The sequence below is a fragment of the Rhineura floridana genome, chromosome 6 (assembly GCF_030035675.1).
Source record: "Rhineura floridana isolate rRhiFlo1 chromosome 6, rRhiFlo1.hap2, whole genome shotgun sequence".
NCBI classification, from domain to species: domain Eukaryota; kingdom Metazoa; phylum Chordata; class Lepidosauria; order Squamata; family Rhineuridae; genus Rhineura; species Rhineura floridana.
The window spans coordinates 23,511,415-23,537,575 of NC_084485.1; the positions used below are offsets into that span (position 1 = coordinate 23,511,415).

The 26,161-nt window shown below is 39.9% G+C and overlaps 3 protein-coding genes across 5 annotated transcripts in view; 1 reads left to right on the forward strand and 2 right to left on the reverse strand.

The window, feature by feature from the left end:
* LOC133387108 (beta-1,3-galactosyl-O-glycosyl-glycoprotein beta-1,6-N-acetylglucosaminyltransferase 7-like) overlaps positions 1–11,029 on the forward strand; it is a 64,413-nt gene extending 53,384 nt beyond the window's left edge. Inside the window, exon 6 of the mRNA XM_061631204.1 lies at positions 10,282–11,029. Within this exon, the coding sequence (XP_061487188.1) occupies positions 10,282–10,295 (14 nt within the window). The 3' untranslated portion in view covers positions 10,296–11,029. The remainder of the gene's footprint in view (positions 1–10,281) is intronic.
* Positions 1–13,759, reverse strand: part of RTF2 (replication termination factor 2) — a 78,428-nt gene extending 64,669 nt beyond the window's left edge. The window contains exons 1-6 of one of the 2 annotated variants that reach the window (XM_061631206.1): positions 13,609–13,759; positions 13,127–13,159; positions 11,434–11,528; positions 11,237–11,330; positions 9,967–10,106; positions 2,473–2,551 (exon numbers count right to left, since the gene is read on the reverse strand). In XM_061631206.1, the coding sequence (XP_061487190.1) occupies positions 2,473–2,551; positions 9,967–10,106; positions 11,237–11,330; positions 11,434–11,528; positions 13,127–13,159; positions 13,609–13,677 (510 nt within the window). In that variant the 5' untranslated portion in view covers positions 13,678–13,759. The remainder of the gene's footprint in view (positions 1–2,472; positions 2,552–9,966; positions 10,107–11,236; positions 11,331–11,433; positions 11,529–13,126; positions 13,160–13,608) is intronic. The other variant, XM_061631207.1, reaches the window with a different exon arrangement.
* Positions 13,760–20,800: 7,041 nt separating this feature from the next.
* CASS4 (Cas scaffold protein family member 4) overlaps positions 20,801–26,161 on the reverse strand; it is a 64,606-nt gene continuing 59,245 nt past the window's right edge. The window contains exons 7-8 of one of the 2 annotated variants that reach the window (XM_061631200.1): positions 25,843–25,920; positions 20,801–22,296 (exon numbers count right to left, since the gene is read on the reverse strand). In XM_061631200.1, coding sequence (XP_061487184.1) covers positions 21,883–22,296; positions 25,843–25,920 — 492 coding nt within the window. In that variant the 3' untranslated portion in view covers positions 20,801–21,882. The remainder of the gene's footprint in view (positions 22,297–25,842; positions 25,921–26,161) is intronic. The other variant, XM_061631201.1, reaches the window with a different exon arrangement.

A 26,161-nucleotide genomic window follows, 5' to 3' on the forward strand; every position in this document is an offset into this window, starting at 1 on the left:
ATCCTAAGGGGGAGGGAGATGTAAACTTAGTGGTAACGATTGATGAAGACTTGTGCACAGTAACGGGAACAGAGAGATCGGCTCTAATAGGCCCCAGTAACAGTCCTTAGAAAAATGTAGTAAGGAAGCCAAGCCACAAATCACATGGTCTTCACTGTCTGTATACTAATGCGCAGAGCATGGGAAACAAGCAGGATGAACTTGTACTCTTAATACAGGAGGGAATTACGACTTGATAGGTATATTTTGCCAGGATCAATTGCCCTGGGTGGGGAATTGGGTCCTGGGACTATACTGAGTGCCTGGGTTTGGCGCTAGGGCATGACAAGGACCACTAGCCAATCTTCTGCCCTGGGGAAAATTCCTTCCCTGCTTGAAATATACCAATCATTTAGATTCTGTGAATAAGATAGACCCTGCTGCTTTATACCAAGTCAAGTCACTGGTACATCTGATACCATGTTGGTTACTCTGATTGGCAACAGGCCCTGGGAAAGATTTTTGGTAGAGGTTTTCCCCATCACTTTTAAATAGAAATGCCAAGAATTAGGTGTGAAACAATATACATACAAAGTATGTGCTCTATGACTGAGTAATGGGCCTGCTCTGAAGTTCACAGCTGTAGTATTCCCCAGTGTTCCAGACTGAACCCTCTCGCACAAACACACACAAAACAAAATCTTAAGGAGGGCAGGGATTTTTCTTTACATAATGGCCTGCAACTGAAATTCCAGACTATCTCTATAAAATCACAGTTACATTACATTTATGAAGCATAACTTATCCTAAATCAATTATTTTTGCTACCGCAACCTCTGCAGGAAGACTACTCTACTTTTACCTCTCCACACCTTCTTCAGCTTCCAGTCGACATGGAATCCTCATTTCACACAATCACAAATGTTATCAGAGGAGTGTGTGTGTGTTCACAAAACTAAATTCTAAGTTAAACCACAGTATGACAGCATTGTGGAGAAAGGACAGATGTGGAAACACATGGCTAGCCTACAGAAAATAAAAGAAAAAAGTGTTTCACAGCAACTGACTAAAACAGAGTTCGTCCAACTGTGGGTGGCAAGGGCGAAGTTCCTTGTTATTTATTTTGTTTATATCCCACCCTTCCTCCCGAAGGAGCCCAGTGCTGCAAATACTAATGATAAAAACAATTAACGCATCTAAAAACAATTCCAATACGGATGCAGACTGGGATAAAGACGTCTACTTAGAAAGCTTGTTGAAAGAGGAAGGTCTTCATTAGGTGCCAAAAGGACACAGAGACAGCACCTGTCTAATATTTAATGGGAAGGAATTCCAAAGGGCATGTGCCACAGCACTACAGGCCCAATTCCTATATTGTGCGGAATGGACTTCCTGGTAAAATGGTTTTCCTTAGGAAAGCGTAAACAACTTGGCACATCTTATTAGTAATACGTCTATGAGCAGTAAATGCTCAGGGCTTCCCAAGGTGCTGGCCACGTCTCTGCTGGGATCACTGAGAAGAACAAGTGGGACCACAAATTCCCATTTCGTGAAAATGAAGTTACCTCTGAGAATGTACCTGGAGAAAAGGTGCAGAGAAAGTATGCGTATAGGGGAAGACGCAACATGTTTTTATAGGAGCTGGGCAAAGTGGTTCAGAGGGTTGCAGGATCCAAGTAGCAACAGCTGTCTAGGTTATATGGGAGCCACATAGGTAATGCCTAAGGAAGTTGCTAGCTTTGGGAAAGATCTAGGACCTTTGGAATGAAGGAGAAAATAAATTCACAAATAGTCTCTCTCAAAGCATGCACTATATAAATATAATCCTAACAGACAACAAGGCAAACAAATTCCTAGCTCTGGGGAAACTGAGAAAATAAAATGTCAGTTTGGCACAAAGTGACATGCTTGAACAACTTTCATTGGTGTACCAACAACATAAGCCCAAAGCCCCCATGGATTAAATAATTTGTTTCCTCTGAACACACACGAGCATGCAAAATGAAATCAAGGAGAGACAGGATGAATTTTTCCATAACTCACAGCTGCAATCTAGTCCCTAGTTATGTAAGATAAAAGCACTGTTTAAGTCAGAGGTTGGGAGCCTCCAGCTCACGGGCCTGATTAAGCCCACCAGAACATTTAGGTGGAGCCATGCCCACCTGTCAATCGCTGGACATCACATGATATCAGGAATGGGACTGCAGAAGTTGTGGCTTAAAACAGTGCCAAATTCAACTTTCCTTTGCAGCTGCAAGTTGTATTTAGCACCTTATCTGGCCACACTGTTTTCACCAGGGATCAGATACACTCTGTCAAAGCGGCCCACAGAGGATTGGTCACATCTGTGTCCAGCCCTCTGGCTGATCCAGTTGCACATTCCTGGGTTAAGTCAATAGAACTTAAGTAACTTTGGGCTAGGATGCAGCACAAACTTATACTAGAAAGTGGGGGTGCAGGAGAGAGGGAAAAGAGAGAAAGAATATAACTTACCTTGTGACAAGCTTCAGTTTTTATTTCTTTGAGAGCACGTTCAGAGAACACACATCCACAATTGCGCAGGAAACAAAACCTTGCAGAAGCAAAGAAATCAATGAGAACAGGTTAAATAAGCAGCTCTCAATCTAGCTAGAATCAGCTATGGCTAAGGCTGCAATCCTATATATACTTAACTAGGAGTAATTTCTGAGTAAACGTATATAGACTTGCACTTTTCTTCCCAATATAAGCAGTGAGATATATAATAATTGTGGCTAACATGTTCAACCCATTTCCATCTCGGGCTGTAATCATTATATGGGAGTAAGCCTCATCACACTGAGTGGGACTTAACACTTCCAAGGTGAATAGGATGAGCTACACTTTAGATTTAAGTTTAGCTGGACTAAGGACAGAATTTCTAGGAAAAAATTAAGTCACAGAATATAAAAACCTTTCCATTTGTTATTGACATTGGTACCTATCTGTTCCAAAATACTCCCATGTTGTAAACACAAGAAGTACATGCCAAGAAAAAGCCTCTGCAAAATTGCAATATGTATTATTGTAATAACTGCTATCCCATTTCAGTAAACAAAAAATAAAAATCAAGCAAGTACTGTCACAGTAGATATTTAGTTTTGCAGCTATTCAAGTTTCACAAGTTTTTCATATTCTTCACTAACACTTAGAAAATTTAGAATATGCATGTGTTGAGATACTTCCTAAGTTGATCTATACAGATTGTCTCTTGATAAAGTACACAGATACTTATAAATAGGAAGTGATTTTTCTCATAGCAAATGTTGAGTATATCTGGATTTTGGTCATTAATCCTGCAATCTTATTCATACTTACTTGGGAGTAATCCCACTGAGCACAGGGAGAGGTACCTCTGCGTAAACATGCACAGCACAGGGCTGTATGTGACACATTTGCACATCATGCTCCTGTTCAGACCCTTGCAGGACAGCATTGTCAGCCCTAAACAGAACAGCTGCAGACCCTTTTGGCTCCACTCCCTTAAAGCTGCAACCTTAAGAATACCTACTAAGTAACATATCTCAATGAACTCAGCGCGACTTACTTCTCCAAAAACATGTTCAACAATCCAAGTAATCTTTTTCCACCACACAGGAGTAAAATATCTATCACTATATTTACATATAACAGAACATATGAAAGGGAAACAAAAGGGAAGGGGAAAAACTGGATCTTTCTTCATTTGCTTTAAAGCGAATGTGTTCAGTCCCGGCACTGCACTTAAGAAGGAAACCGAGAAAATGGAATAAATTCAGGGCACAGCAATGGGGATGGTCGGCGTTATGGGAAATCTGTCCTGTGAGGAAAGACTGAAGGAACAGGGTATGTTTTGCACCAGGGCTGTGGAGTCAGTATGTCAAACCTTCAACTCCGACTCCTCTATTTTTCTACTGTCCAACTCTGACTCCTTCATAAATGGCAAATGTATATTAATGTATTAATATTAATATTAATTTTATTTTGAAATCGGAGTCAGTACATTTCTACCGACTCCGACTCCACCCAAAATTGCTTCCGGATCCGACTCCACGACTCCGACTCCACAGCCCTGTTTTGCACTGGCAGGGACATGATAGTACTCTCCAAATATCTATATGGCTGTCACACTGAAGAGGTCAAAGACTTGTTCTCCATACACCCATAAGGCAGGACTAGAGCAGGACGAGACCCATAAGGCAGGAATAGGTAGATTTCAGCTGAACATTGTGAGAGATATTTTGCAGCTGCAAGTCTCATCATCCCCAGCCAACAGGGCTGTGCTAGCTGGGAGGTGTAGTCCAAAACATCTGGATGGTGCCTGGTTGGGAAAGGCTGTGCTAAACAGCCATCTGCTGGGGATGCTCTAGGTCTGGATTTCCTGCACGGATCAGGGTTTAGACTAGATGGCCTCCAAGGTCACCTCCAACTCTATGATTCAGACCAGCACTTTTCAAACTGTGATCCATGGATCACCAACGGTCTGCAAGCTTTATTAAAGTGGTCCACAGTGGATTTGTGGCTGAAGATGGGAGACAGCACAACCATCGCATTAAATTAAACATTGATTTTTAATTGTATTTTTATGGCTTCTTTTATTTCTTACCATTAGAATTTGATAAGATCAAAATTGTAATATAATAAAAACAATATAGAATAAATAAAAGCACTAAAAATAAAATTAAAAATCACACAACATCTAGCATAGCACATTACAATTATTACAACAGGCAGAAAAATCACTAAGTGGTCCACCAAGACCCTCAGCAATTTGCAAGTGGTCCATGGGGGGAAAGGTTTGGGAACAACCAATTGAGATTACGTATTACTGATGAAGTATTTCGTCAAAAGTTCACAATTTCATAGTTAAATAAATGTGTAAAATTTTATCCACCCATTAAGGGTAGGTGTGCTTGTAAGACATCTGCCAAGATGAACAGAATGCAGATGTGCAGTTCCAAGGGTGTTTGCTCATGCTCAGGAGAGGACAGATATATTATCAGCTTCAGAAGCATATTGTATGATGGTAGATATGAGGCTTGCTATTTATATAAAATTTAAGGCTTTTATTTACATAAAAGGTTTTTTTAATGTTTTTAACGCTGTTATGTTTTAATGTATTTTAAGGTCTTTTTGTGATGTTTTAAAGTGTTTTTATTGTTTCTGTTTGCCGCCCTGGGCTCCTGCTGGAGGGAAGGGCGGGATATAAAATCAACAAAAAAACAAATAAATAATAAAACTAATGTTTGTGTAGTACAGAAACATGGAGTATTGTGAACTTCCAGGTTAGGATTTTGCACTACCATGAAGATTTAGGCCCGGTATACAAAAGAAACAGCCTCCTTTTTGACGCCCCATTTTGATCTCAAAATTCAAACAAAAGACACGCCACCTGGTGGCAGACACAAGAGGTGCTACAAAATAAGTTTATAAGCCACCAGCCCTCAGATGTTCCAACTGCCACCGAGGGTGAGATGGGTATAAATTCAGTAAGTCATGGAGAACCAGTGATATGAGAATCAAAGCAGCCTATTTTCCAATGTTGTTTCTGTAAAATACAGTCACCAAGGTACAAAGGATCCTTTGTCAGACAACCGTTTACAAGGGTTGTCAGGTCAGGACATCCCAAACCCTGAGATTTGGGGGAAAGTACGATAACCTCAGTTTTATCATTTTAGCAATTATTGTCTTTTTCACAATCCATAGTATGCACAAAGCTCTCCTCCAACACCACATTTCAAATGTGTTGATTTTTCTCTTATCCACTGTTTCACTGACCAACATTTACATCGATAGAGAATGGGAGCCTGGGCAGGAAACATTTAATCTAGCCAACTTGCTTCTGGAAAAAGGGGTTTAAGTGTCCTCAGGCCAGGCCAGTCACCAGAAGGCCATTGTAGGAAGAAAGGAGCCTAGTCTTGTGGTGATCTTAGATAGGAGCACTCAGGAGTAAAGATGGATGCCCCTGAAGGCTGCAATTCTAAACATACTAAAGGACTAAGCCCCATAGAACTCAATAGGACTACTTCTCAGGAGATACGGTATGGATTGTGTTGTTGGTAAAGCTTGATCCTCTGCAAAGATATCGATATGCAAGTAGGGTTCGCAACCCCCTGTCTGGAATGCCCTGCCCCCTAACTTTTAACATGGCTGTGTGATGCCCTTGTAAATATAATTACTGTAAATATGGTAAGTGCGGGTTTATTAGAGTATAAGTGGTAAGTAGACTGAGTGAGAGGGGGGAGTACATGGGTTGGAATGTTGAAGAATGTTGTATGATGATTGGCTGAGCGTCTGAAGGTATAAATGAGAGGATGACAAGTGTTGGGGGGCTTGGTCGGTTGGAGTTCTGAGAGGGGTTTCTGGAGAGGGTTGTTGGGTGGATTGGATTTAAGCAGGTAGTGAGGCAAGTTATTTATGACTAAGAAATATAAAGAGTAATTCATCTTGTGAAACTACACGCATGTTGATTGAACCTTTAAGTAATCTTGCTATTCCCTGGTAAATAAATAGTTCTTGGTTTACCAAAATGCCTGATCCTTGGCTGGATTTCACAGACCAGAAGGGCAGGCAGGGCACACACCAAGGTTGGGAAACAGTATCAATGGTGGCAGCGGTGAAGAGATAGTGTAACATCATCAGGTATCCAAAACAACCCAGGGCTGTAATCTTTATAGGCACAAAGACAGGGGGGTTGTGGCCTGTAAGTACACCCAGACACAAAGTAGCAATAAGCCAGGAGGAGACGAAGGCAGTCTCAAGGCAATATTGTTTACAGGGAGTGTCAGGTGGTGCTGCCTAGCAATGGAATCTTGAGAGATCTGTGCTAGGGCCGGTGAGAGAACCGTTAAGAGACCAGGACCCTGAGAGGGTGGTAGACACAGGAGGGATCCTGACAGGCTGCTCCACATTTCTTTACAGAGTTGATCCTTCACTTCAGAAGGAGGTCTGAGAAATGAATAAGAATAAGAAGATTCTCTACCCTTTTCTGCCTATCCTGTGGGGTGTACTATAAACTCACTTTGACAGCCAACTCAATTCCAGTGAGTAATAATTGACAGAGAGAAAATACACATGATTTAGTCTACCTTTACAGGCAGCAGCTTGGGAACAACAACAATTCCAGCCACGCTGCCCAGTATGTGAACTCTCTTTTACCACTATTGGGGAAGAAACAAACTGTCATGCAAATAACAAGGTGCATCATCAGTGGATTTAAGGGGGTTGAGCGGAGCTCATGGAACCACTGTTGTTGTTTCTATGGATGAAAGGGAGTGAGGATAAAGGTAAATGAAATGCAAATAGAAAAAGAAAAAAAGAAGACAGTGATGATTTCCTAAATACAATACCATACCAACCACAAGATTCCTATGAGTAAGGCAAAAAACTCAGCATCCCATAACCAGTCAGGATTCCTAACCAAAAACCAAAACTAAAAAATCCTGGCAGCCAGTTAGCCAAGGTCACAGAAATCCCCATGCAGCACAACCTGACCCGGGGGCTACAGTTAATGGAGAATGCTGTGGCGCTATTGCTGACTTGAGTGAGACCCTATCAGCACATAATACCTCTGCTCTGAAATCTGCACTGGTTCAAGTTCAAAGTGTGCTTTCCATATTATGGGTGCCACATAGTACTTGTTCTGCTCTTGTAAGCAATCAGTCCTTTAGTGTGGCAGCACTTACGCTTTGGAACTCCCTGCCTGTTGACATTAGCAGGTGCCTTCATTGTACTCTTTTTGGCACCTGCTAAAACATTTTTGTTTAGGCAATCCTACTCAGCATGTAGAAGCTATTATGTTTTTATCTATTTTTACCTCATTGTTGCTTTTATTATTTTGAATATTTTTAAATACCTGTCTTTAACTGTTTTGCCAATAATTTTATTGTTTTAATTCTTTCTGTAAACTACTTTGAGATTTTTTACAATAAAGTGCTATTTAAATGTTGTAATTAAAATACATAAATAAATTTTAGAGTCACTGCGGCCCTTGGCTCTCTTCCCATTTTTAGGAACAAAGGAGTCTGCCTTGTGCCTACTCAGGCTATTTGGTGCCATCTAGCTAAGTACTGATGGACCAGCATTGGCTCTCCAGGATTCCAGGCAATAGATTTTTCCAGAAATTGAATTTCTGACTATTCCATGCAAAGCATATGCCCTACCACTGAGCTACAAAAAAAACCCTCCCGCTTAAAAAATACCTTTTAGAATTGTTCTTTTCAATGAATGCACATCATCTAGTACAGATTCACACCATTCATTTAAAGCATATTCAACACATATTTGAGGCATATGGGTTCCTGCTGGGAGGAAGGGTGGGATATAAATAAAATAAAAATAAATAAATAAATAAACAAACAAACACATGAATCGCACCACAGAATCATGGGAAGTGTAGTTTGTTAAGGGTGGTGCGAACTATAACTTTGAGGGGGAAACTACACTTCCCAGGATTCTTTAGGGGAAGTCATGTGCTTTAAATGCGAGTTGGATAACGTATTGTGTGGATCTACTTAATAAACTTTGCCTGTAAATCGTTTTAATAATTTTTTAAAAATGGAAATGAGCTATAAGGTTTACTAGGTGACCATGGGCTACTCACCATCTTTCAGCCTAATCTGCCCCTCAGGATGAAAACAACAGAGGGGAACCATGAACACCCCAAGGAAGAAGGGCACACTGAAAATGTAGAGGAACTAATATTGTACAACCATAGTGTGAAATCAGATACTTTCTGGGACATAGTGTGAAGAAATATTTATATAAACATGACTATCAAATATGTTTATTATTTACACAACCTGTAAAGACATTTACAGTGCAATCCTACATTTGTTTACTCAAAAGCAAGTCCCAATGTGTTCAGTGGGGCTTACTCAAACAAGGAAGCGTGCAGAGAACTGCAACCTCAAGTGATAAGGAACTTCATTCACCCAACCCAAAATTCAGAATCTTGCCATTTTAAGCTGTTTTGCAACTGTTTATACTTGTTTTTATGGTTATTGGATTTTAAAGTGATTTATTTCTTATTGTGAGCTGCCCTGGTTTCCAGTCTGAAACCCTGCCTCATACGGTTGTTGGAAAGACTCCATATACACACACACACAAACTGCAGATGTAAAAATACATACATCCCATATAATACGTTATTGTCAAAACCAGTTGGTCATTGCAGAACATTTTAAAAAAATAAAATCAGTATTAGTTTCCTACATGATAGAAACAGTGATACCTATGTAAGCCCTGCCTAATTGCTTTAAAAAATAGGATTGGGGAGGAAGAGAAAGATTTACAACACAAACACAATTCTTTGCTATATTCACTCAAAAGTCCCATTAATCTACAGTCCAATCCTAACCATGTCTACTCAAAAGTACGTCCTTGTGAATTCAGTGTGGTTTACTCTGGTTATGTGAGATTAGCATTGCAGCTTTACTTCCAGAAAAGCAAGTGCTGGATTAAAGCTGCATATTGGGAAGGTTTTCAAAACAGTGCCCTCTTCAACAGCCCAGGAAAATTTAAACTTGTTTGACTCCTGCACATAAGAGAGAAAAAGACTGAAAGCTATATACTTACTCAATTTGAGATTTTACAGAAAAGCAGGAAAAGACAAGTTTTCTGATTTGCAAAGGGCACTAGTTACTGTCTTGTCAATCACAACCCTGACTTCACTTATTGGCTACAAACCTGAAAGGGCAGGATTAGAGCAGCCAGCCACGAGCTCATTTAACTGAAGTTGCGGGGGGGTGGCTGACAATTTGGTATATATCTCAGGAACCAGACCACCTAGAAACTGGACACCTGGCAACCATACTGTTTACCCTTGGACAGAGTTCCAGACCCTTATCCATAAAAGGGAACTACATATGCCAGGCTGGTCCATATTAGATTACTCAATGCAGATGATTAACTATGTTAACAAAAATAGTTAAGGTTAACAGAACCATTCATAATATTATTCTTACTTATGACTAAATGTTAAATACTAACCGATATCTTCCATTCATTTCCAAACCAACTATAGGGCAAATAAAACGTGCACTCTGGATGTCATCATATTTATCTCCCTTTGTATTCCCCTTGTCACCAGTCCAAGCTGGATTGTCTGTGAGATTCAATTCTATGACATTCTGAAAGGAAATAATGAAAAATTCTTATACACGCTTTTAAACAGAAGCAAGTTGAAGAGCTGTCCTCAAACAATGCAGTTCTTCCTTTCAACATTATTAATAAAGCTATTTCTGGAACATTTAAGGTTCAATTCCAACTTCTGACTGAACATTTCTTTTTCTTTTCTTTTCACAGATCTTCTCAACTGATACAACTCCAACTAATTTCTAAAATAGCAATTCACCTGATAGAGACAAGACATGGCAAACATTTTTAATCTACTGATATATAAGCACAGCATACCAAGCTTTAATTGCCATCATTCTGTTATTGCTATTTAACAATTTAATGGTACTGTATTAAACATCAGAGACACAACAAAAGTGGCTCTTTTTCTCTCTCTACCCAAAGATCTTTTAATCAAAGAGAGAGAGAAAAAGTGAAGAGGAAACACAGGATAAAATAAAGTCAAGTCATGGGTAAAGCAGAAAGAAAAAGCTGGGAGTTCTCAAACAGTAAAAACCAGGGATCTACAATTATGTGCATCACAGTGAGTTTCCCATCCCCTTCTGAGGGGTATGATGAACCACTGGAGCAGTGCAGTGCTTCAGAGTTACTTGGAGGGCCTCTGAAACATAGTGCAACTCCAAACAAGGAGCTGGGAGAGTTTCAAAAACACAGTACAAGGTGAGGAACAAGACCCCATACCATGGGAAGGGACAGAGTTCTGTGACCACAAATGTCTGCCTGGCTATCAAGGCCAGTCAGAATTTATGGATTCCTCATAACAATAGAAAGGTTTTGAATATGAATTTAAGAAAGAAGTAATAGGCTTGATAGGTAAAGGACGAAGGCCATTTCAAGTGTAAGAAATACTATGAAATAAGCAAGAGTAGATCAATAAACGATGTATGAGAAAGGAGTCAAAGAGGCTTTTGTTATGTAGAAGATGCAGCATTTAAAGACTGCATGATTTTTTTTAAAAAACATGGAAACATGCTAGAAAAATTAGGTGCTTCAAAGTTTCATTAAAATAAATAGGATTTATGTTAAGGAAAGAAACAAAATTAACTTTTTCTGAATTGTGCCCAATAGTTATAGGCTCTAATATCTGAAAAGGTTCAGACAGATCACAAGCATAAAATTTTACCTTAATACTCTTGATATGGGATGCTGCTTCCACAAGGACTTTATCAGAAGATTTATCCAGCAAAAATTCAATGATTGCATCTTTGTTGTATAGCCTAAAATATAAGGTATATTGTGAAAACAGGTAAACTTCATTATTGCAATTTATTTGGAAATTAAGATTGTTTCATGAAAAGCAGCTAAAGATTGTAATCCTACCTGCCAAGCTCGCAAGCTACTATAGGCCTGCTTAATTTTTCTTGACTTAGAGTGCAGTAGTACCACTGGGCCACTAATTCTGCATTTTTGTCAACCTGAGGAATACACACAATTATTAACATTTCAGCAAAAAGCAATTCTTAAAGCCCAAGCATTTACATCCACCTTGCATTACACTTTCCCCTTCTATTTAAAACCTAGCTCCCCCAAGACGCTGCATATACCATATGCTTTAATGCAGAGTTCCCAAACTGTGCTCTATAAGATTCATTCAGTTGGTCCACAGCATATCCACATCAAATATTCATATTGATTTTTATTGGGTTTTTTATTTTTTAGAATTCAAACTGTAATACAGTAATACAATATAAGAAAAAAGAAGCAATAAATATACCAAAAACCATGCAGCTTCTAGCACAGTGCATTAAAATTGCTACACCAAGCAGAGAAAAAATAATTAAGTGGTCCACCAAGACCATGAGCAATTTTCAAGTGATCCATGGAGAAATAGTTGGGGAGCTGCTGTTTAATACATAAAACAAGAATTACTAGTGAACATATATACAATTAGTGTTTTTAAAGGAAGTGTATTCAAATGTTCTAATGCTTGTAGTGCTGCCCCACAATTTCATGGGTGCACAGTGACACTTATGGTCCCTTGCAGTGTCTCTATGCCCTGCTTAGGAGTAAGCAACTTCCTTTCACAAAAACTGTTCTCTGTGCACAACATGTTGGGAAGTCAGAATTTGCCATGGCCTCTTGGCATATATATACCACATGCAGTAAAAAAGTACACATATGCAGCAATTACATGCAGTAATTTCAACATGCAGCAATCTACATATAAGGCTGCACATTCTTTTAATGCAGAAACACAGCCCACAAACTAAAATTTCCAAGACCCGCCTGTCACTTTCAGCTCACCCTCTGTCACTCTTGTTTTTACCTTGAGACTATTTATATGAATCATATTTGGAGTCACTTCAGTCCCCAATATGTTTGTGCATTTAGGTGATAATGCTCTAGCTTAAAATGAGTTGAAAGAGAGTCAGCAACTAGAGGAATGATCAGAGGTTTCCATTTTCCTTTTCTGTCCCTGCATAAACAATTGTGTAAACAACTGAAGAGTTACCTGCTTTGGGATATTCCATAAAAATGCACAGTAACAGGACAAGGACCCATGAGAGTCAGCAATTGGGAACGACAGAAAATAACCTGGAATTCTTTGTTTAGTCAGAGTTTGCTACTCAGAACAATGTCTGAATGTTTATTGTCTTGCAACCCTTTCCCTCCGGCTATAGACCATTCACAAAGCTCTCATGACACACAGCTTACCCTCAAGGAAGCAACCAATCCGGGAAACAATTCCACAGGAATAGGGGAAGAGGAACACCACATCTCATGTTTCTTAAATGTCAATGAGCTTGGAAAAGTTACTTTTTTGAACTACAACTCCCATCAGCCCAATCCAGTGGTCATGCTGGCTGGGGCTGATGGGAGTTGTAGTTCAAAAAATGTAACTTTCTCAAGCTCGACCCATTGTTTGACTCAGACTCACCCCAGTTCTGCCTTCTCCTTTACCTTGTATACTTGCCATGTCCATGAACAGCCTAACATTACACAGCCCAAGCACGATCCTTTGCAAGAACAATTGCATGAAGATCAAAAGTGTCAGGCAAAGGTTTATACCTACCTTACTATCGCTGCACTCTGGAAGACAGAAGGGCTGCAAGTACAAACCCACCAAACAGACCAGAAATGTTACTTGGCTACAGAATGTAAGTGTAACAAATACAAGGTAAGTGTAACGGGTAAAATGGAAAGACAGAACAAGGGTGGGCCTGGGGAAAGCAGCAAGTCTTACCAACATTTCAGAAAGAGGGATGACTACAGCGAGTAGTGTTATGCTTTGTTTTGCTACCCCATCTCTTCTGTTGTGGCACCTATTTCCCAGGAGTTAGTTAATTACTTCTGGCTGACCAGTGCCTCGTAACACTTTTTGCGACTAGGGCTCCACCGTCCCAGAGAAACAGAATGCACGTCTTCTTTACTCCGGGGGCTAAAAAGGCCTCAAGGCCCCAATCCTTCCCCAAAGTTTTCTCCAGCCCAGAGACTTTCATGGGCGGGCAAGCCAACCAGCTAGAGCCCTCCCCACGCAGATCTTTCCCTCCTCACCTTCTCGATCTTACGAGGCCCCTTCACCAGCTCGTGCCTTTTAGGAATAGTTCCCCCATCGCAACCCATTTTTCCTTCCTTGCACTTCCGGTCTTTTACACAACAAAGACACTTCCGGTCGTGAAAGGCAGCCCTTCCGGCGCAGAGCGGAAAACGAGAGGGCGAGGAACAATGACGTACTGTTCTTGCGGTTGCTAAGGTACACTAGCAACCAGAGGTATGGCCTCTGGCGTGCGGCGCCGACTGTATGGCATAGACTTCAGTGGAATTTAGGTTGCTTTTGCATTAATATGGTTGGGATGGGTTGTGGACTGAAAGAAAGATCCCAAACGCCTTTGCTCAGCAGTGAGGTTGCAGTCCTAGGCACACTTACTTGAGAATAAGTTGTACTGAACTCCTTGAGCTTCACAGTGGTGCAGAGGATCTGGTTGTATGGCTGCAATTGTGCGCCTCTTTACATGGCACCAAAGCGCCACTAAACTCAGCGGGACTGACCTTTGTTGTTATGTGCCTTCAAGTCGATTATGACTTATTTATTTATTATTTTATTTATACCCTGCAGGAGCCCAGGGCAGCAAACAGAAACACCAAAAACACTCAAAAACATCATAAAAGACCTTAAAATACATTAAAACAAAACAACGTTAAAAACATTAAAAAAACTTTAAAATCATAATTTTTTTAAAAAGGGTTAAAGATATTAAAAGACATATTAAAAGCAATTCTAACACAGACTCAGACTGGGATAGGTCTCAACTTAAAAGGCTTAAAAGACTTATGGCGACCCTATGAATCAGTGACCTCCAAGAGCATATGTCATGAACCACCCTGTTCAGAGCTTGTAAGCTCTGGACTCTGGCTTCCTTTATGGAATCAATCCATCTCTTGTTTGGCTTTCCGTTCTTCTATTCCCTTGTTTTTCCCAGCATTATTGCCTTTTCTAGTGAATCATGCCTTCTCATTATATGTCCAAAGTATGATAACCTCAGTTTCATCATGTTAGCTTCTAGTGACAGTTTTGGTTTAATTTGTTCTAACACCCAATTATTTGTCTTTTTCACAGTCCATGGTATGCACAAAGCTCTCCTCCAACACCACATTTCAAATGAGTTGATTTTTCTCTTATCCGCTTTTTTCACTGTCCAACTTTCACATCCCTACATAGAGATCGGGAATACCATGTTCTGAATGATCCTGACTTTATTATTCAGTGATACATCTTTGCATTTGAGGACCTTTTCTAGTTCTCTCATAACTGCCCTCCCCAGTCCTAGCCTTCTTCGGGACTGACCTATTATTTGTTTGTTTGTTTGTTTATATCCCGCCCCTTCATCCCAGTAGGAGCCCTACTTCTGAGTAAAGCTGCACAGGATTGGACTGCAAGGCTGCAGTTTTATGCTCTTACCTCTCCCCCCTTTTAAATTTATTTTAGAAATTTCTATACTGCCTTTTAACCATCATGTTTTTAGAACAATTTACATAACAATAAAACATCATAAAATACAACTGTTAAAGATGAACTTACAAGTTTAAGAGGTATACTTCAGTTCAAGGGTACCTCCAAACACTATTTTTCAGGAGGGATTCAAGAGCTTACTAGCAATGTAGGTTTGCGTAGTTAAAGTGGGTTAAAGTACTCTATCATCATAGTGCAACAAGTTCACTTAAAAAAAAACCTTTTTGCAGTTTTGGAAAGTGATGGGGAAATGCACAGTAAAGTGTGGGATGCACATATGATTAATGGGATGATGTATAAACACCCCACAAGCAAATCAGCATGAAAGCTGTATAACCTACCACAGACAAATGCTTGGGAAAGACTGGATATAATCTAACTTCCATGTAAACATTGAGCAAGCAAAGCATGATCAATGTACAATAGGCAGGTTATCTGAAGGAGCCTAAATTTCATTGAAAACAATACAGTAATGTGTTACCTGAAAGATAAATGAATTTAATATGGCACAAACCTTTAGTGGACTACAGTCCACTTCATCAGCTGCATGAAGTGTTACCCTAAATTTCAGGAATATTTATACATATAGGTGTGAAACAGGTCAGAAGGAAATGAAATTCAGAAAAGTACAGATGATGATAATTACACTATTAGCATACTTTTCTGCATCTCATTTCCTTCTGATGTCATTAAAATCCCACCCCAAACCACATCTGTGTGTGTGTGTGGGGTGTACCTACTTATATCTAGGAGAACATTTCATCAACATACAGCTTTTGCTGCATGGATATCAAATAAGACATGCAGTATTTCCTACATATAGCATTCAGTGTTTATACTGTATGAAAAATTGTTGGTGATTGTCATACTGCTAACCAGCCCTGCAGTGCCTTTACCTTTTTGTGAACGTGTCAATAATTATATTTATGTAACACATCTTCCGGTTCTCTTGGTTGATGTTATCTGAAAAAAGTTTGGGACGTGCTGGTTTCCAAGACTGATACGGTGACTTTCTGTGAGTGTTATTTAATGCAATAGCCAGTTTAAAGCCCCACTCCTATAACATCATCAGTGATTAGCATATCTGCACAGGAACATCTCATATTAACTCAACACAAAACCAGAAATGAGTGAAGCTGTACTCAATATGTACTGCATTGTGCTGAACCTATTTCCCTGTGCAAGACTTGTCTGCCCAGACTGACTTTGTGCCAGTCAGATGTGATTCCTTGTCACAGTGCAAGTTCTTGAGATTCTCTCTCTCTCTCCTGGTTTGATGATTTTGTGTCTGTGAGATTGCCAGGGATGATCAGAGGAGTCACAGAAGCAACAAAGACAACCAAGAGAACAGGAAGAAGGGCCTGTGACGGAGGAGTCTCGCTGGGGCTCAGGCAAGGATGCAGGGAGAGTCAGGAAGGGATTAATTATAAAAGGGGATTGAGGATGAAGCAGAGCCAATGGCCCCAAGCTTAAAGCAGGTCCTGGAGACAGAGGCGATGGAAGGGGAGAAGTTGGAGGAGTAGGAGGCCCAAAGTGTGATGGACCATGCTGTCTGGGAGAGGAGTGCAGAGGCTACAGTTAGCTGGGCAGTCACAAGAAGGGGGGTGGGTGAAGAGAGGAGCCTATAAAAAGACTGAGATTTTTCTGGCAAGATGAGTGGAACTGTTGCTGATGTTGGTAAAGATTAAACTAAACCATTTTGTTTGTTACACATCCTGAAGTGGTTGCCTGCTTTTCCTAGAAAGGGAAGACATGCCATGGCCCCTTGTACAGTGGGCACCAAATTAGTAGTTCCTCAAATGTGGATGAGCCCATGCCCCAGATACAACATAAGGGGTAGTATTTAGTGCTAGTTCTACTCAGAGTAAAACTAATGTAGTAAATAAACATGACTAACTTAGGGTTACTAATTTCAATGGGTCTACTCTTAGTAGGAGTTGAACAAATCCAACGTGTGCACTTAACATTTATGGTAGCTTCTGCTGAATCCTTCGCTAGACTGCAAAAGTAATGGATGCTGGAAAGCTTTATCATGAGGTTCCAGGCTGAGGCACATATAGCCATTACTCCTGGTTTAGGGATCAGGATCAGGATGCAGGATCTTATGCTCCTGCTCTGGCCCTGTGTATTTAAATACCCACTGAATCCAACACCAAAATAAAGGGGTATGTCTGACTATTCTCCCCCCTCTAGGATGCACACCTTAATGTGGTGAGGGGGTTTGAGAGTACTGAAGAAGCTGACAACAATGCCATCAGGAGTCTAGACCAAGAGGATAGACTCCTAGCAGGGGCACCCAAGGCAGAACGGTCAAAGCTGAGACACCAGACTAGATGTATCCAGACTCAGAGGAAGACAATGGTAAACCACCTCTGAATACCCCCTATGAATAGACTATCCATAATGCAATGCGAGATAGTGCTGGAAGATGAGACCCCCAGGTCAGATGGCACTCATTAAGTTCCTGGGAAGAACAGTGGACAAGTACAACTAGCGCTGTGACTAATGATGCAACTGAAGCAAGCAAAAGTAATTAGGAGCTATAACGCAAGGTCTGAGCGAGCGATATCAATGAGACTTAATGGGAAACCTATCAACATAACCATCATTCAAGTCTATGCTCCAACGGCAAACACAGAAGAGGAAATGCAGAGATTTTATGCAGAAATATAGGAATAAATTGACCACACACCAAAACAAGATGCTTTGATAATCATGGGGACTGGAATGCAAAAGTAGGGAACAGAGAAGAATTAGAAAATGTGGGGAAATGGGGTTTAGGAGATAGAAATGAATCAGGAGAGAGACTTATTGAATTCTGCGAAGTCAATCATTTGTTTCTTGCAAATACATTTTTCAAGCAACCAAAAAGATGACTGTACACGTGGACATCACCAAATGGTCAATATAGGAATCAAATTGATTAGATAATTGGAAGCAGAAGATGGAGAAGTTCCATACTTTCTGCGAAAACAAGACCAGGAGCAGACTGTGGTACAGATCATGAACTGGTCATATTGAAAATCGGAGTAAAGCTAAAGATGAACAACAAAGCAATCATAATGCCAAAACATAATTTAAATAACACCCCAAAAGAATTTAAGGATCAAATAAGGAACAGATTTGAGGCTTTAAACCTATCTGATAGAGAACCAGAATAACTATGAAGTCAGAGATGTATCAGGGAAGAATGCAAAAAGACAATACCTCTAATTAAAAAGAGAGAAAGACCTCAATGGAGGACTGACAAAATTCTTAAAATGGTTAAAGACAGAAGGAAAGCAAAAGCAAAAGGAGAGAGAAACATGGTTAGAACCCTAAATGCAACAATACAGCGACTAGTACCTAGGGACAAAGAGAACTACTACAATAATTATTGTACAGAAATAAAAGAGGACAACAAAAAGGTAGAACAAGAGCTCTGTTTTAAAGGTTTAGAGAAATCAAAGGGGAATTCAAACCAAGAGTAGGGATGTTGAATAATCAACAGGGGAACACACTGACTGACCAAGATGAAATAAAAGATGGAAGCAATACACTGAAGAATTATATAAAAGAGATGCAAGGATGACAGATTCATTCATGGAGGAATCGTATGAAAAAAACCAGAAATTTTAGAATGTGAGGTGAAAGCTGCACTTATAAAATACTTGGAAGAAACAAATCACCAGGAACAGATGGCATACCAGTAGAGTTGTTACAAGTTACTGAGATGGAATCTGTCCAAATTCTGACAAAACGTCAACAAATATGGAAAATAAAACAAGGGCCCACAGACTGGAAGCGTTCAACGTACATGCAAATTCCAAAGAAAGGGGAACACAGGGAATGCAGTAATTATCGAACTATTGCTTAATATCCCATGCAAATAAAGTAATGCTCAAGATTCTACAACAAAGGCTCTTACCATATATGGAACGAGAAATGCCAGATGTCCAAGCTGGATTTAAGGAAGAGGTACCATAGATCATATTGCAAACATACTTTGGATAATGGAATGGACCAAGGAATTTCAGAATAAAATCACCCTGTGCTTTATAGACTACAGCAAAGCCTTTGATTGTGTAGATCATGAGAAGCTATGGAATGCTTTAAAAGAAATGGGGTGCCACAGCATCTGATTGTCCTGATGCTCAGCCTATACTCTGGACAAGAGGCTACTGTAAGGACAGAATATGGAGAAACTGATTGGTTCCCTATCGGAAAGGGTATGAGACAGGGGTGTATTTTATCACCCTATTTGTTTAATCTATATGCAGAACATATGATATGGAAAACGGGATTGGACCAAGATGATGGAGGTGTGAAAACTGGAGGGAGAAATACCAATAATTTAAGATATGCAGACAATATCCAGTAATGATTTCAAACAAATGCTGATAAAAGTTAAAGGGGAAAGCACAAAAGCAGGATTACAGCTGAACATCAAGAAGACTAAAGTAATGACAACAGAAGATTTATGTAACTTCAAAGTTAATAATGAGGGCATTCAAATTGTCAAGAATTATCAATACTTCCGCGAAGTCATTAACCAAAATTGAGATAATAGTCAAGAAATCAGTAGAAGGCTAGCACTAGGAAGGGCAGCTATGAGAGAAGTAGAAAAGATCCTCAAATGCAAAGATGTATCACTGAAGCAAAGATGTATCATTGAACCCCAAAGTCAGGATCATTCCGACCATGGTATTCTGGATCTCTATGTATGGATGTGAAAGTCGGACAGTGAAAAAAGTGTTGTTGTTGTTATGTGCCTTCAAGTCTATCACAACTTATGGCGACCCTATGAATCAGCGACCTCCAATAGCATCTGTCATGAATCACCCTGTTCAGATCATGTAAGTTCAGATCTGTGGTCTCCATTATGGAATCAATCCATCTCTTGTTTGGCCTTCCTCTTTTTCTACTCCCTTCTGTTTTTCCCAGCAGAAAAATCAACTCGTTTGAAATGTGGTGTTGGGGGGTAGTTTTGCAGATACCATGGACTGTGAAAAAGACAAATTGCGTGTTAGAACAAATTCAGAACTATCACTAGACGCTAAAATGATGAAAATGAGGCTATCATACTTTGGACACATAATGAGAAGACATTATTCACTAGGAAAGACAATAATGCTGGGAAAAACAGAAGGGAATAGAAAAAGAGGAAGGCCAAACAAGAGATGGATTGATTCCATAAAGGCAGCCACAGGCCTGAACTTACAAGATCTGAATAGGGTGGTTTACAACAGATGCTCTTGGAGGTAGCTGATTCACAGTATGGCCATAAGTCGTAATCGATTTGAAGGCACATAACACACACACTGACTATTCTCAACTCTGTTTAAACGTAAACGAATCCTGTTGAAGGATACAGTAAACAGGCAATTCACAAGAAGGAGGATTTGGGAGGAGAGATAGGAGCACATGATTCTGACATTTGAATCTTTAGTTATGGATAATAATCTCATTAGCACCATCCAGGAGTATCACCATATTTTTTCTTAGTAAACGATAAGTATGAGGATGTCCTTCAGAGCCAGCTTGCTTCCATTGTTCAAGGACTTTTACAGCAGCCCCAGGTTTACATTTACAAACCTCAAAGCATTTTACCAAATATGCATATATTTTTTGTCACCAAATCCCTGCACTGTTATCCTCCTTGTGCAGGCAGAAAATGAGCACCCATTCTCTTTCATTTATTAAGTCTCTCTCTCATCTATATATTAAACTGAATTTTGAGATTGCTTATTTATTTATTAAAAGATTTATATACCACTTTTCACTTAAAGGGTACCAAAGCAGTGTACAATGATAAAATTACAATAAAATTACATAAAATTGCATAAATACATGACAAAACAAATGAGCAGAGGTCATTTAAGCCAACATTAATGGCCAGTGAATGCTTCTGTGAATAAAAATGTTTTTAACTGTCGGTGGAACCATAACCCACAAAAGGTTTATTTCTGAGGGGAGACTATTCCATTACACAGGTTATGGAATACCCTCTTTCTGTTTGTTACAAGACGGACCATTGCAGGCCATGGCACCAGCAGCAGCGGCTCCCCTGAATATCTTAGTGAGCAGCCAGGTTCATATGGGAGAAGGCACTCTCTAAGATTAATTGGTCCCAAGTTGTTTAGGGTCTTCCAAGTCAATAACAAAACGTTAATCTGATCTCTGTAAACTACTGCCAACCAGTGCATCTGCTTCAGGAGAGGTGTCACATGCATGCAATAAGGTGTTCAACTAAATAGCATAGCTGCCACATTCTGCACCACCTGCAGCTTCCAAACCAAGCCTAAAGATTGCCCCACCCAGAGTACATGACAGTAATCCAATCTTGAGGTTATCAATGCATGGGTCACTGTAGCCAAGATATCCCAATTCAGGGATAGTTGTAGTTGGCATACCAGCTGAAACTGGTAAAGGGATTCCACTTGGGCATCTGGTTGACACTCATGTTTCCAGGAGCACCCTCAAACTATGCACCCATTCTTTCAGGGAAAATGCAATCCTTCCAGAACAGGCTACTCGCTTAATTCTCGGATCTGGGAACCACTCATCCACAGAGCCTCTGTCTTGTTGAGACTCAGCTTCAGGTCAGCCCTGTTCAGATGTTTGTCACTTGTATCGTGGAGGGGTTGCAGATGGCAGCCCCATTCCCTCCACTCCCAACCTTCCTGAAGGGGGATTGTAAATGTGTTTGGCTGAATGCAGTTACAATCCTCCCCACATTCAGGAACCTTGATCATACAGGATTCCTGAGCAAATGCATGAATAGGGTATAGGGACCTGCTAACATGAGGTATCCTCAGAACCCTAGAAGAATGATCACTTCATTCCATCATTGCTCGGAACTGCTGCATATACTTAGACAATCCATGAGCTTGATCCTGAAGTTCCTTCATTGCTTCAGGGCTTGGATATTGCACTGCAGCATTTTTAGTGGCAACTGCCAAGTTCTTTAGCAAGCCACAAAAGTTGCTGCTGCCACACAAAATCTCATTTCGATTGCCCTTCTTAAGGGCTTCCTGACATAAGGCGTCCACCAACTTTTGGCCCACCATGATGATCATTTTGCTGTTGCCTATGAAACCTTCAGGTGCCTGATCATTGCTAAGCTTTTTGTGGAAAACATCAATGGCCTTCTGAACAGCGCCAAAATACAGTATGCAGAGATCAGAGAGCACCATTTTCTTGGCTGGATCCTTCTTGCTCAAAATGTTATGTCTCATCATACATGGAGAATCCTAAAGAGGGAAAAACAAAAATAAGAAATATTACTGAGATAGTCAGCATTCAGCCTTCCCCAGCCTAGTACTTTCCAGATGTTGTTGGACTCCAACTCCTGTCAGCCCCAAATGATCAGGGATTATGGGATTTGTGGTCCAAAAGTAATTTGAAGGCATGAACATGGGGAAAGCTTGGTGTAGCTGTTTCTAAAAAAAATCACATCAGAAGTACCAGTGACATACTAATACTGGTATACTCACAAATACCACAGTTAGTTTTTTTTTTAATAATTATCTTTTATTTTATTTTTCAGAATATACAGAAAAATGAACAGTTAATCAACAAACATGGAGTACATTGTATATACAAATGATGTTGATAATCCAATCTTGTGTCCAAACCTTAATACAAAATGGCATTTTATAATTATTTTTCACTCATTGGCTTTATTCTCTCTGTCGTTCTATAAGTTTCTCTGTATTAGTGTGAAAGATAAAAAAAATACAAATACCACAGTTAGGAACGAGAAGCTTCCTTACACTGAGGGCAAATCCACACTACACATTTAAAGCACATCCAATGCACATTTAAAGTACATTACTTCTCCAAAGAATCATGGGAACTGTAGTTTTCCCCCTCACAGAGCTACAAATTCTTAGCACCCTTAACAAACTACAGTTCCCTAGATCATTTGGGGGAAGTTGTGTGCCTTAAATGTATGGTATGGACCTGCCTTGAGTCAGACCATTGGTCCATGTAGCTCAGCATTACACTAGGAGTGAGGAACCTTTGGCCCTCCAGATGCTACTGAACTACAACATTCATCACCCTTAGCAAGCATGGTCAATGGCCAGGGATTATGGGAATTGCAGTTCAGCAATATTTAGAAGACCAAAGATTCCTTGCACCTAGTCTATACTAGGGATGGAATCCTCTCCTTTTTTACGCTTTGTTTTTAAGTGTGACCCCCAGTGGTTGTTAACAATCTGATTCTTCCCCCCAATATCTTTTAATTTTTTTGATATCCAATATTGTTGATGTTATAATTGCTATTTATTCACCACTGGCATCAATCTTTACTTAGAACTCTGTAATTATTGCCTGTTTACATTCCTTTTCAAGTGCATTGCAGAGCAGATAAAGGCAGACAATGAAGTCAGTGACGTCCCCCCTGCTACTTATAATCAACTCCTCATTCCCCCCTGCTGCTTTCTGTCTGTCAGTTGCAATCAACACTTCACTGACATCAGTGAAAGGAAGTACACATTTGAACTGATCACATAGAAAGTAGATTATTTATTTATTTATTATTTTGTTTATACCCCCCCTTCCTTCCAGCAGGAGCCCTGGGCAGCAAACAGAAACACTAAAAACACTTTAAAACATCATAAAAAGACCTTAAAATACATTGATAAAACTATCACACTATCAATGATTTCAAAGTGATTTTTTTTTTAAAAAATCAGATAAAGAAGAATGTATCTGAAACCAGGTGCAAAGATAGAGCATATCAGAAATAATAATTAATCCTATGGCAAATCCAATTATTGCAGAAACATCGGTAGTCTATACTGCCTAGCAATGGCTCTCCACGGTTTCAGACATGGGAACTTTCCAAGCACTATCTAAGGGTTTGAACCTGGGACCTTTTGCATCCAAAGCAGCATGCTCTACCACTGAGTTATGGCTCTTCCTCAAGTTAGGAACATCAGAAACTGTCTTATGCTGGATCAGACCATCTAACCCAGTTTGGTCTATAATGACTGACAGCAACTCTCCAAGGTCTCAGGCAGAAGTCACCTGCTACAAAATTCTTTCATCTAAAGATGCCAAGGATTGAACCGGGGCTGTAACCCAATTTAAGAAGTGTTATTAAATTACTTGCATATATTAATTAGTTATATAAAATAAAATGTGCATGTGATAAAAATAGTTTTTAGGTGATGCATGCATGTGCCAGTCATCATCTTTGAAGAGGCATTCTCCTTTTGCTCACTCAGGAGGGAATGCCTCTTCTAAACATGGTACATCAGCGGTTTTTCTAAGTGCTTGTGATGAAAATAATAATAGATTTTTAAAAATGTGCTGCCTGATTAACTGAAGGAAACTTTTTAAATTGGTCAAAATGTTTTTTTTAATCAATTCATTTACTAACCATTAATCAACTAAATGTTGTAAGTCATAATCTTAATGACACAAAGGTATAATTGGGTGTAATAATCTAGCGTCCTTGGGGGTCCCCTTACCTTTTTGGTAGCAGGGTCCCAATGTCTCCAGTATCCTTTCCTGCTGATTGGAGCCAATCAGAGTGAAAATCAGATGTGTCAGCCACTGAGAAGACTCTTCTCGGTAGCTAACACACTCCCCTTTCATGCTGATTGGCTCCTAGGAACATCTGTTGTGGGAGAAGGCACGAGTAGGAAGGACTGTGGAGTGTGGAGACGACAATGGAGAGCAAACAAGCATGAGAAAGTGAAAAAGGAGGTAAGGTAGGGAAGAACTTGAACTGAAGGGGCGTCTCTCTCTCTTTCCTGCATGGCCTCCAGTTATTCTCATCCCAGCAGCAAAAAAAAAAAAAAGGGAGGGGGAGAAGATATGTGGTTTTGTTCCAGCCCAAAGCCAGGAGTAGTACTGGAGGAGAAGGGAAAGACAGAAGAAATAAATTTACGGTGGGGGGAGAAGGTATGTGTATGATGGTGCGTCAGCTTTTAATGATGTTCAATATATATGTGTTAGGCATATCATTTGCATTTCACTGACCATGCATAAGAGTGAGTGAGAGGTAGTGGTGCAGACAACATCAGAGATTAGGATCAGGAATTTCCATGCTTAACCTTTCTCCTAAAACTCATAAGTTCTGCCCAAATGCAGTTACTCTTTAGTCTTAGTATGAAAACCAAGAAGGGAAACTCAACAAGAAATTTCCTTATCTTACAGTATCGTAGTACATTTACCTTTATCTGTGCACAGAAACTAGTAGATCTAGCTGAAAGGCAACACATGGAGATCTGCATTGATTGTTGCAATGCATCAGGAAGGGAAAGTACTCCAAGCAAAATAATAGACTAACTGGAAGCTCATGTTATTGCATAATCCTAGAAGGTTGTATAATCTTAGAAGGGCGTGTGGCTGTTCAGGCATGTGCTATGACTATCATGAAGGGACCCTGCACTTCTGAATTTGCCACTACAACACTGGATGTAATTTGAAGGACTGAGCCCGGGTGGGGAACCTCCAATGCAAATGGAAGCTTTTTAAAAGCCTCATGGTAATGTGGAAGGGTGGGCCCATGGAAAGAAAGAAAGAAAGAAAGAAAGAAAGAAAGAAAGAAAGAAAGAGAGAGAAAGAAAGAAAGAAAGAAAGAAAGAAAGAAAGAAAGAAAGAAAGCAAGCAAGCTTGGGGTGGCACTAGCCTTACCAATTTTCTGATCCAGCACCATCAATTCCTGGTATGTGACACCAAAAGGTTTCATACGAGGCAATGCAATTCTCAGGCTGAAAAAGGTTCCCTGCCCCTGGATGAGACTAATCATTTTAGAGCCTTGCTGCAAAAAAGGATTTTACCTTTATTTCTAACTCAGCATTCTTCTCCACCTTGCTAGATGAAAGAGATTGTTGCACCTGTCCCAGTCCCAGTGATTTCTGCAAAAGGGAGAAAAAGATGTATGTATAATACTTAACATAGATGGCTATAATCCTTAAATGGGGAAAAGACTACAAGCAGTATAATGATGGACATCTTGCTTCCAGAATACTGGCAATCCTGTCTACATGCCCTCTAATCCCTTAAACTTTTAAAAATAAAAAACACTTTTGTCAAACTTTGTCAGATCAGTTCTCACAAACCATAAGGTCTAGAAACTTACTCTTAAAAAAAAAAAAC